Source organism: Chlorocebus sabaeus, chromosome 23 (genome assembly GCF_047675955.1).
Source record: "Chlorocebus sabaeus isolate Y175 chromosome 23, mChlSab1.0.hap1, whole genome shotgun sequence".
Lineage (NCBI taxonomy): Eukaryota > Metazoa > Chordata > Mammalia > Primates > Cercopithecidae > Chlorocebus > Chlorocebus sabaeus.
Genome location: NC_132926.1, coordinates 23,056,937 through 23,068,350, shown reverse-complemented (window position 1 = coordinate 23,068,350; position 11,414 = coordinate 23,056,937). Strand labels below are relative to the sequence as shown.

Below are 11,414 nucleotides of genomic sequence, written 5' to 3'. Positions count from 1 at the left end.
AAATAAAAAGCTCCCCAAACACTTCTGAAGCAAGTTTGCTAACAGTGGGTGTAGAAGATTTCAAAGAAATGGTCCTTTTCAATCAGTTTTGCCATCTACAGGGCATTTCTGACAAGGATCAACACGTAAGTCCAACTAAATTAAAAACAGAACCTCCTAAGAACAAAATTCAAAAAAAGCACTTCATAATGACAACAAACCACAGGAACAAAACATAATTATCTTCAAATTTAAATTTATTAAGACATTCAGCTATGTCTGTCAGTCTACATCCAAATTTGCTACTAAAAATAAAATAAAGTCACATCCCACATTAGGAATACCGAGGTCTGAAAAACACTTTTTGAGCCAAGCCTATTGTATAAATAAATGACTAGTTTCTTTTCATATCAAAATTCCCATAAAAAATTACATTCCCCCCTCCCCAGTTCTACCTGTAGCCATGATGAATGTAAAAATTTAAATATGACACATCCTTGTCAAAGAAAAGGTGCAAAGTCTATTAACAGCTTTAAAAGTGGCATTTGCAGAGTGTGATCATACAGTTATGTACTCATTCCCAAGGTGCAAATATTGCCATAATTTAACACTGTTTTGATTCAGTTGCAAGAATTAAACATCACACAGGATTGAAAAGTACACCCAGGGCCTCTATCAGTGCCCTAAAGCCCTTCCCACTTTGGTCTCCTTCACTAAAGCGGACTCCAAAGTGTTCATCAGAGTTTTAGTTTACTTCACACAGCCAGCGAAGTATACAACATATTAACAAAAGTTTCATATACATCAAAATATTGAAGACTCCGTCATAAAGTTCAAGAGTCTCAGATTACATGAATGCACCCGCAAGGCCCAAGTGCCCACCCACCCCTTCCCTAAAGCACATACAAAGTATGAGCGTGCTTCAATCTTTGAATACAATCAATGCTTCTTCATCTTTGATTTCATTTCAGTGCTGTACAAGACTCAATCATCACCTGACTGAGTTCCAATTAACTGAGGAGAAAGGGGGTAGAGGAGAGGGCTGGTCGCTATTCAGAGTTGATGATGAGATTGATCTGTCCCACGGAGAGCGAAAGTTCAGTTCCACTTCTGCCTGCTTCTTCCCATGCTATCTTCATGCTCTTTATCCTCACTTCCTTAGTCCCTTCAACACTTAAATCTGATTTTATTTCTCTCTCATATATATCAGGGGCAGTTTCTGAAGTTGCTGAGGTTGAATTTTCTTCACAAACCTCTATAAAACATCAGCATAGAACATATAAATACATTTTGATTAGCATACATTGCAAAATTTCTCCCACAATGTCAGGGGATGAAAGCAGGTGGTCCCCAATGAGAGGACTTCCTGGATTAGATCCTTGGAATGTCAGTTTCCTGCCTGATCATCTCATTTTCATTCCTCAAATCAGAGCATGAATTCCATCTTGAGTTAACTTCTCCTCCAGAGTATCAAACCATCATTCCTGCTTCTTTTCCTCTAGGCTGATTCAACAGGATGTGCTTCATCTTTCGCACTGTGAGGATATTCTTTGGGGTCAAAAACCCCTTCCTGGTTATCTGGTTGTCTGGCGATGCGCTCATTATTGTCCCTAGAACTTTCCTGTATCCTGGTCCCTGGAGTATGCTCTTGGCCTGGGGGTTCAGTACCTTCCTGAAACATGACGTTTTGCTCAGCTCCAGCATGAGGCTGTAGAACTGGCTCAGTTCCTAATCCTGGAAGCTGGGAGGAGTTTTTCAGGTGGCAGTGGCACAGAGGGCAGGTCTCCTGGACATACAGCCATTTCTTAAGACACCCTGCATGGAAAAAATGACTGCAAGGCGTGATCACAGCAGATTTCATGTCCTAGAAGAGGGGGAAAATAGATACTTTATAAATGTCCGTTTTCTAGAATCTTTGGTGCTATCCCCAAAGTTCTGGTTCTAACATTTCTTTCCCACAATAGAAAATTTGTAACATAGATCTTAGAATAAAACTTACTTTATGTATCTGTAATAATCCTGCTGCCACCACAGATCCCCCAAATACAAATAATGCAAGAACCACTGGCTAAGTACTTTCTAAAAGTGAAGGAAAAACCAAAAATGAGGAAGAAGCTACCTTTATAACTGGGTTTTGCCTCAATATGAAATGCAAGTGTTACAAAACTGTTGCAGTATGATTACTGGGTCTCCACTGGTATGACAAGAGTATAATTACAACCTCAGAAAATCTGATGAAGACAGGACTTTTTCTACAGTTTTGCTTCAACACAGCTGAACACATTACTCTATGATGAAATTATTGGCACGAGACAAAATCAGCCATATAATACCAGGGTATTGGCAAGGAAGTGGCAATCTCTCATTAGGGACAATGAATGTATATACTCAGTTTCCAAGACCTGGTCTATATAAGCCAGTGTTTCTCAACTTGCATAAGAATCACTTGTTAACACCTAGTCTTGGGCCACCCAAGACCTACTGAAGTGGAATATATCACGATGTACAAGTCACCTATGTGACTTTTATACACTCATATTTGATAACCACTGGAATAAGGAGTGGTGTACTTTGCATTGATATTTCTTGCATAAGATATATATGAAGAGGGAAGCCTGGAGACATGAAGTTATAAAGACATACATTTGGCGAATCAATCATTAATTTTGTTTAAAGTCCCAAAACGAGGAGGTGTGGATATCCCAGAAATTCCTTGCCAAGAACTGGTAACACCTGGGAGTCAACTTTTAAGCAGAAAGCCATCCAAGGAAAAGCAGCCAGCTGGGAAGCTAAGCAGTTGTACTCTCATTTTCCATATGATATCAGCAGGTAGTTCTAGCACCTCAAAAAAAGTGATGTGACAACAGGAAATACAAACAGGACTCTTGAATCCCCGAGACGGAATGTTCAGACATCAGTTGCTGAAGCTGAGGTGCTCCGACTCTGTTTTGATATGCTTTGTCCTGAGTACAATGAGGCTACCTAGCACAAAAGAGCTAGGGTTCACTTTAATAAACACAACTAAGAGAATGGCTACTTTGAAGGGAGGCAGGAACCCTATATTACTCCTCAGTCCCCTCAAATGCAAAAACAACCTGGAAACCATTGTTTAGCTAGGATCAAAAAGTATGTTCTAATCACAATAAAAAATTGGTAGTTGTATTTTACTATTAGAAAAAAATTCTTAAATACACACAAATTTAAATATGCACAAATACATACATACCCCACCTAAACTACAAAAGCAATCCTGAAGTAAGAATATCCCCTGTATATTGATGACACTGTCTATAGTTTTAGTCTGCCAGCCTACACTCTTAGAGAGTGATTTTTAAAATGGGACATAGTTTCTGCTGCTGGTCATCATCTCACACAGCTTCTGCTGTTGGCCATTATCTCTGTCCATATTTCCAACAGTGCAGCCTCTTGCATGGGTGACTGATGATTAAACTTTAGGTCTTTTTGTTGTTGTTTTATTTCCGAAGTGATTTAAGTACTACCTTTAATTTGTAATAGAAGGCAATCATCAGGCTCTTTATGGTGCATGTGCCAAAGACTGTAAGTAGGCCAACTTCAACTGTACATCAGTTGGCGCTTTGCCACATCCACCCACTTCCACCAAATGTTTGTATCCTCGGATATTTAGCAACCCAGAGGTGAGCACATATTCTCTCTACCTATGTTAGGTACATGAATAGTTCTTCCCCACTCTGGGAATAGTGGAGGGAAAAGAGTCAGAATTTTGGCACACCACTTTTCAGGAGTTGCTGACCCCTCATTGATAGTATATTCGATAGTCCGTGTGAGTGTGTATTCAGGAGTAAATATAAAATGCACCTAACCTGTTTTTCCTTTATTTATGGGTGAGCAATAATGTTGAAAACAACAATACATTAGAACCCAAGGGACTAAATTTAAAACTTAATTTAGAAATAAAATGGAAATATTTTATCAGGTCTTTAATATTTGAGGTCCACTTTTTTTTTAATCCAGAAGATAATTCTGCCTAGAAATTTAAGTTGAATTTGGTTAATACGGTTACAGTCCCTATGGTTACAGTCCCAAGGGATACACTGTATGACTTACCCAAACAGATTCTTATTGAAGGAGTTACCTGATAACAGATGGCACAAATATCATTGTGTTTCTCAAGCTGCTCTTTCGTAGCAATGGGTAACGATTTAATCTTATTCACAGCATCCCTGCGGAGAAGAAAGCTCTTCCACCCCAGCTGGGCCCGAAGCCACACGTTATAGTAGGAATGAATGAAGATGATCATTGAGCCCATCACTGTCCATTCTCCAAAGATGGTCTCTGAGACGCCATAGGCCACCACACAGAGGGCCACAAGAAACTCCAGCAGGCGGTAAGTGCCATTCACATAGTAAATGACATCATCCATGTTTTCCACTGGCTCTTTTCTGAATTCCTCAACCATAAATAAGACATAAATAAAAAGTGTTCCCAGAACCTGAAAAAACAATGTACGTATCTTGAAATATGATAAGAGACTTTTTTCATAGCCTTTAAACAATAACACATTCCTGGTGTTTTTAGGATGCAGTATTTCAAATCTACAGAAGAGTATCCAGGGAAAAAAATATTTTAAATAAATAAAAAATCAACTCTAAAGAGAAGACACTGATGTAACTAAAATGTGGGTGATCTTAGTAATCCAGGCATAGACAACAAAAAGCCACACCGTCAGACATGACTTTCCTAAAATGATTCTGATGAGTAATCAATTTTCTGATTCATCTTTTTCCCTTATTCCTTAGGTCACCAAACCTCATCAACTCCATCTTAATTTTCCTCATACCATAGTCATTCCTGTTCACAACTCTCAAAGAACTTTTACTTCTACAAAAAATAATGAATAACTCTTCACTGTCAGTGTTACATTTTCTTTTACTTCTTAACTTAGGTAGCAAAGATCTTCCTTTAAGTTACAATAAGCTTATTATTTCTAGGGCAATATTTTGTGTGTGCATGTCTGCGAAACATGTATCATGTCTGTGTGTGTGTAATACACACACATCAGATACATATATATTTATATACATCATGAAACTATTGGTATTTTTTAGTGGAATTTAATTTTAAAAAACACACTCCAAATAAGCTCTAACACAAGCTCTAAAAATATTTATTTAGTTACTTATCAATTTAAGATTTATGTGACATCTCTGTATCACACCATTTTGAAAAAGAGAAACTGAAAGGCTTAATTACCTTCATAAAAAATACAGTGACATTAATAGGTTTATCTAATATTTTAATAACCTGCCATCTACCTCCTGTGCTCAAATAAATATAATGTGTTCTAGTAAAGAGAGAGAGAGAGAAGTTATCACCTCAGTAGTACACTTATAATCATTCATCTTGAAAAAATTTAATTCCTTTTCTGGGAGCAAAAATAACAGAATCAGTTATTATACAGAGTCAATTAATCATAGGCTTACCTGAAGAGAGGTAAGAATGCTGCTGGAAATAATGATAAGAAGCCAAAAATCCATGTGGAAAAACTGGCAAATCATATAAGCCATATAAGCAGGGAATACCAATAAAAATAAACAAAGGCTTACAGCACGGAAGTGTTTCCACAAGCTCCTGGAAAAAGAAAAAAAGTATTCTTTTTAAGTGCCTGCCACCTAGTAGCACAACCACTCACATCAGCAGCTAACATCTCCGGTGCCATGATTAAATTTCACTAATTCCTCGCTGAACACCCTTCTCCATGCTAGTCACTACACTAGAGTTCAAGCCGAGTCACACAGGCTTGGCATGTCAAAGTCACCACACTCAGTCAACTGCAAAGTACCACTGATTTTCTTTCGTTCCTCAATAGCCTGCTTTCAATTGCTACTCCTAGCAATTTCAAATTACTTCAGGCTTTTGTAGCCTTAAACCTTAACAACTTCAATAATTTGTCCTGGTTAAGACAGGGAGGTAGTATTAGAATAATTTGTGGTCTTTTTCATAACATATGTTATTTTTCAAACAACATAAATCTTATGACACCCTCCCCCGACTCATTCCACTTGTGATGAGAATTTCTGCTACAGTGAGTGCAGTGTCACTAACAGGAATGACTCTCCAATGAGTAGGTACATTCATCCTCACATCTGTTGCGGTCAGGGGAAGTGGGAGATGTGACTGAGAGCAACTGTATTGTAAGATCTACTAGCTGGTTTTCCTCCCTCCTCCAGTCCTGATCTATCCAGGACACTGCCAGCCAGACTAATCTTCCTAAAGCTCTACTATCATAATATTTTCAACACTGTCTCTAAATTTTTGAGTCTGGCATTTGAGGTCCTCCACTCCCAATTTTTCCATCCAAGCTTGTCAAATCTGTTCCTCATAAACCAAGATGGTTAACTAACTGCCCTCTCAGCAAAACACAAGCACTCTTACATCCCACTAGAAATTCCTCCATCGTGCTCTCCATTTCTTTAAACCCTTTAGGCTAGTTCAAGCTAAACAAATTTGGCTTTCAATTGAAATAGTTTAAAGCTCATGGCTACAAAAAAAATTAAGCTGTTTTAATTAAATATCAACATCTGTGATATGTTCTCAAATCCAGGTAAAGCATCTCAAAGAGACACAAATAACATAAATCATCTTTCCTACCTTTAATTATACGCAGGAAGTAAAAATTACCACACAAGGTCAAATGCTATACAGTGCGGTCCTAACATAATCAGTAATTCAGAGAAGAAAGTTAATTATTATGGTGAAAATTAAAGCTGCATACTTTGGATAGTGTTTTACATTTTTTCTTGCCAAAAACTAATAATAATAATACTAATAATCAGAAATTAAGGAACAAATGTAAACTTGTCAGTAGCTTTTCTTTGAGATTCAGCAATTTTAACTTTTTAAAGAAAGGCAGGCAAGAAGGAATTACCATCATAGTAGCTTTACTGTCTTAGATGATGAATTATAGCTCTAATAGGGCAATCTGCCTTATAACCTTAAATATATTTTTTAAAAATCAAGCCAGCTATGATTCATTTATATGAAATACGTACATATTTATAAACACACATACATATATTTAGGCACACACACAGAAATGTATATACAACAATGTTATGTCAAGAGTTTTACATTTATGTCTAATTTTAATACAGGTGGATATATACACACAAACATATACATAGACACACATATATGTCCTTATCTAAAAAGTTAAAATCAAATTTCAAATAAAATATAAAAAGAATAAGGGAAAATTACATTGAAACCTTGAGAAATTAATAGGTAAAGCACTATAAAATGACAACCCATTTCCTAAAATGTTTGCCTTTTGAAAATTTGCTATATAATTTAAGTAAGTAGACTATAGTTCTAATATTCCTTGTTAAAAACTGCAATAAAATTTATAGATAAAATAACCAACTGTTTCTATGGCTAAAACTAACTCACACACCCTCCCCTAAGCTAAACATGGAAATTACCTATAGTTCAAGCAACTCCAAAGATATATTTAAGATTTTCCCCTTAACAATTATTTCATTAATAATAAAAAAAAATTGTTTCATGAACTATCAGTATCATCTCTTAATTGTCCTCTAACTTGAGAATTAGGACGCTTTTCCTTTCCTTTTTTAATCCCCAGTACACGGAATTGAATTCATCACAATCCTTGACTGACGATGTACTATCATCATCAGTCTCTGCATGTCCCTCCTTCTATTTAGTCAGTAATCTAATTAACTACCGTAAATAATAATGTAACAAGCATTTATGAACCCACTTCCCACATACAGGTGAAGGCCTGGACAATAAGCCACATCTAACGACAGGGGCAGGCCTGCCTATATGTACCACGTCCTCGCTCGCCCCTCCGCCCCACGAAACCACTATCTTGAATCCTGTTTGCTTCATTCTCTTGCCTGCTTCCCTTTTTATAGTTTGGTTTTATCTATATGTATTCCTAAGTATTACACATTTTAAAGTTTTGTTTTTAACATAAAAATAATATCCTACATTCTCATTTTTTTGGATTTACTTTTTTACCTCGTGCTGCTATGATCATTCATACTGTTTTGTGGGTCACTATTTTTAACATAGCACTGTGACTATTATCACATTTTATCATCTACTTTCTTGTTGTATTGGCATCTGGGTTGTTCCCAGGCTTCTGGTGAGGTGAACTGTTCTACAAACATTCTTCTACATGTCTCCTACTTTACACGTGCAAGAGTCTTTGAATATATACCTATAAGGGGATCATGCCAAACTCTCTTCCAAAGTGACTACAACACTTTACACTCTCACCAGTACCATGGGATGATATCCTGTAGAGCTGCAACTTCCCCCATCATAGGTACTGGCAGATTTTTCCCTCCCCTTTCTCTCTCCTTCTTCCATTTGACTGCGTGTAAGACAGTATCTCGCTGTGGCCTTCACAATTCCCTTGTCATGAATGATGCTGAACTTCTCTTCATGTTTGCCTTTCTTCTCTTTTCCTAAATGCCTCATCATGTTTTGTGTCCATTTCTCTTACTGATGTGTAGGAGCGATTCTTGATCAGGAGTACATACTAGAAATACTTTCTTCCAGTTTGTAATGACCATTTCTAACTTATCTTTAGGTTTAAAAACTGCTATTAATTCTAATATTAATAGTTAAATGTATTAATCTTTTCTTTCATAGTTATAGTCAATCTCGGTCTTCCATAGTCAGTCCTGTCAGTTTAAGAAATTTTTTCCTACTCAAACATCCAAAATACACTAATCTCAGTGGAATTTTAACTTTCTGTTTTTGACATTTAAGTCCCTAACATACTGGAGTTACTTTGTTTGTAGTGCGAGATGGGAATCCAGCGTTTTTCTAGCTTCATTATAGACTAGCACCTGTCTCCACTCATCTGGCATGCCACTTCTGTCATATACCAGAGTTCCACCCATATGTGGGTCAGTCTGGGGTTTCCATTCCACTGGTCTACCTTAAGCCAACATTACAAATGCCTCGTAAAACTCCTGCTATGAGTGAAATACTTTATTTTTCTCAAATTGCCTGATTTATTTCAATACTGGGATTACAATGGCTTCACAGAGTGAATTGGGAGGTATTCCTCTTATAGTTTGAAAGTATTTGTTTTAAATAATCTGCCAAGTGTGGTGGTGTGCACATGTGTCCCAGCTCCACAGAAGGCTGAGGCAGGAGGATTGCTTGAGCCCAGGAGACCAGCCTGGGCAACATAGCCAGATTCCATCTCTAAAAATAAATAAATAAATAAAATAGGGATAACTGTTCCTTGAAATTTGGTAGAACTTGCCTGTAATATCATCTGGCTCAAGAAGTTTGTCAACTGCTTTAATTTATTTAACCGCTATAGACTATTCAACTTTTTAGTTATTGAGTCAGTTGTGGTAAGTGGCATTTTTCTCTTAACTTTATTTCATTTGTTTTAAAAAGTACTAGCACGTAGCTGGCGGTTATTCTCTTATTACTGTAGGCAATGGTGGGAGGGAAGAACAGAACAGAACAGTTCATGTCTATTTTTCCTCCCACAGCCAACGGGGCAGCCTCTTCTGCCTCAGGTTAATGCAGCTGCAGCCAGAAGGAATAACACAGACACCAATTCCAAGTACCCCAAACCCACATACAACACTTCTCAGTTTGCTCCTTTCTCTCTACATCTCCTCTGCATCTAATTTTGGAGAAAGCCAGTAGTGAGGATAGTTCAGTATCCTGGGAAGACCCACAACAGCATCTACTGATACTTACAGTAGTGGAACAACACAATTTTTCTCTTTTCCAAATATTAGTTTTATCAATATATACTAATTAGTGTGATTAATAACAAATGATAGTGACAGAGATGACAAAATACTAATTATACTTAGGTCAAAGAAATCTACTTTGCAGATCTACTAAGTGGCTATTTAATTGCACTCACCCTTGAGTTCAACATTTTAAATGCCTCAGTTGAGAAACCTTAAACCTCATAAACAAATGTGAAATAACTACAATCAGTTATGATGATTAAGAAGATCTGAAACATGTCTAAGAGTCTGAGCTTATTTAAATTGATTTTTCAGCCATCCTACCACTTAAGAAAATTTTATAGAATGTTTGGCGGTGTGTGTTATGGGGATACAAAGATGAATTGGATGTACTATAATTCAAATGCTAATTTGGAATGTTTTAGAGATCAGCTGATACAATTCTACCTCCCAAGATATTAGCAGTTCCCTCACTCATAAAAGGCTACCAAAGAAGCAATAAATTCAGATGTATTTCTATAATCAATAATCAGAATGTGGATAGAGCACTAGAAAAAAACAGTGACACCTAATTTTCAGAAATTCCTTACAGAATTTCCTTATATAAACTATAATAAAAAGACTGTATCTTTAAGGAACTAAATAACAGTTTGGCTTTTATCCCTCACAAAAATTTCTGGATACCTCAATTATCCTGATTTAATCGTTATACAATGTATACAGCTCTCAAAATATCACATGTACCTCAAAAATATATACTACTTCTATGTATCAATAAAATATACAGTTTAAAATTTTACTGTAATGCAAGATGTACATGAATCCAACTATTAATTTCATTTGGTCCTATAAGTTGTCAAGAATCCCTATAATAGAGTCAGTTGAAACTGTCTAAAACTCCATCAAATGAGGCTGTTTTTCCATAAATGTCTATTTTATGATTACCTGAGAGCCTCTATTTTCCTCTCCTTCATCTGCATTTCACTTGATGCTTTCTCTCCTTTAATTTACACAGAATAAAATTACATATTATTTGTTACATTTATTATGCTAGACTAAATTTTATGCTCTATGCTCTTAATTTTAAAACTGGACAAATATAAAAAGTATTAAATTCATCTGAAGCAGAAAAAGTTAACTTATAATTACATGGCCTTTGATGCGATTTTTAACTAAAAAATCTTGAGAGAAAAAACAACAGTCAAATAAGTCAAACATCTCATACGGGAAAAATAAAAACATCAACTTGTTGAATTAACCTAAGCTAATACCAATTACCCATATCCATTTTTCTGTCTCTAAATATTCCCTAAATATTTAGACAACAAATGCATGTAAAAAATATTACATGAGTTAATTGAAAGAATATTAAGAGGCCTCTTACTTGTCTCTAGATGCTCCCAGTGCCAAAACAATAGGATCTGCAATTTCTAACATGGACTGTAGGATAGAAGCTACAACAATGAAAAGGATAATACTGAGCAGGAATGCCCGATGAACAACCTGTAGTTCTATCAGCCCAGTCTGCACTGCCAGGATTAACAGCGTTACTCCTTCTGTCATACCCCTAAAAAAAGCATACATTTTCAGAAAACATAAAATAATCTGAATCTCATTTAATTCAAAGAGAAAAATAATCCAAAGTCTTAGACTCTTGTTACGTATTTTTAAATCTATTTTGACTTAATTCAGACTAAA

General features: G+C 36.2%; 1 protein-coding gene across 3 annotated transcripts in view; it reads right to left on the bottom strand.

Annotated features, from left to right (window-relative positions):
* Positions 1–218: 218 nt before the first annotated feature.
* The window catches only part of RNF145 (ring finger protein 145), a 51,368-nt gene continuing 40,172 nt past the window's right edge, over positions 219–11,414 (bottom strand). For all 3 annotated transcript variants that reach the window (XM_008015168.3, XM_008015169.3, XM_073010552.1), the window contains exons 8-11: positions 11,101–11,283; positions 5,442–5,589; positions 4,094–4,450; positions 219–1,843 (exon numbers count right to left, since the gene is read on the bottom strand). In XM_008015168.3, coding sequence (XP_008013359.1) covers positions 1,478–1,843; positions 4,094–4,450; positions 5,442–5,589; positions 11,101–11,283 — 1,054 coding nt within the window. In that variant the 3' untranslated portion in view covers positions 219–1,477. The remainder of the gene's footprint in view (positions 1,844–4,093; positions 4,451–5,441; positions 5,590–11,100; positions 11,284–11,414) is intronic.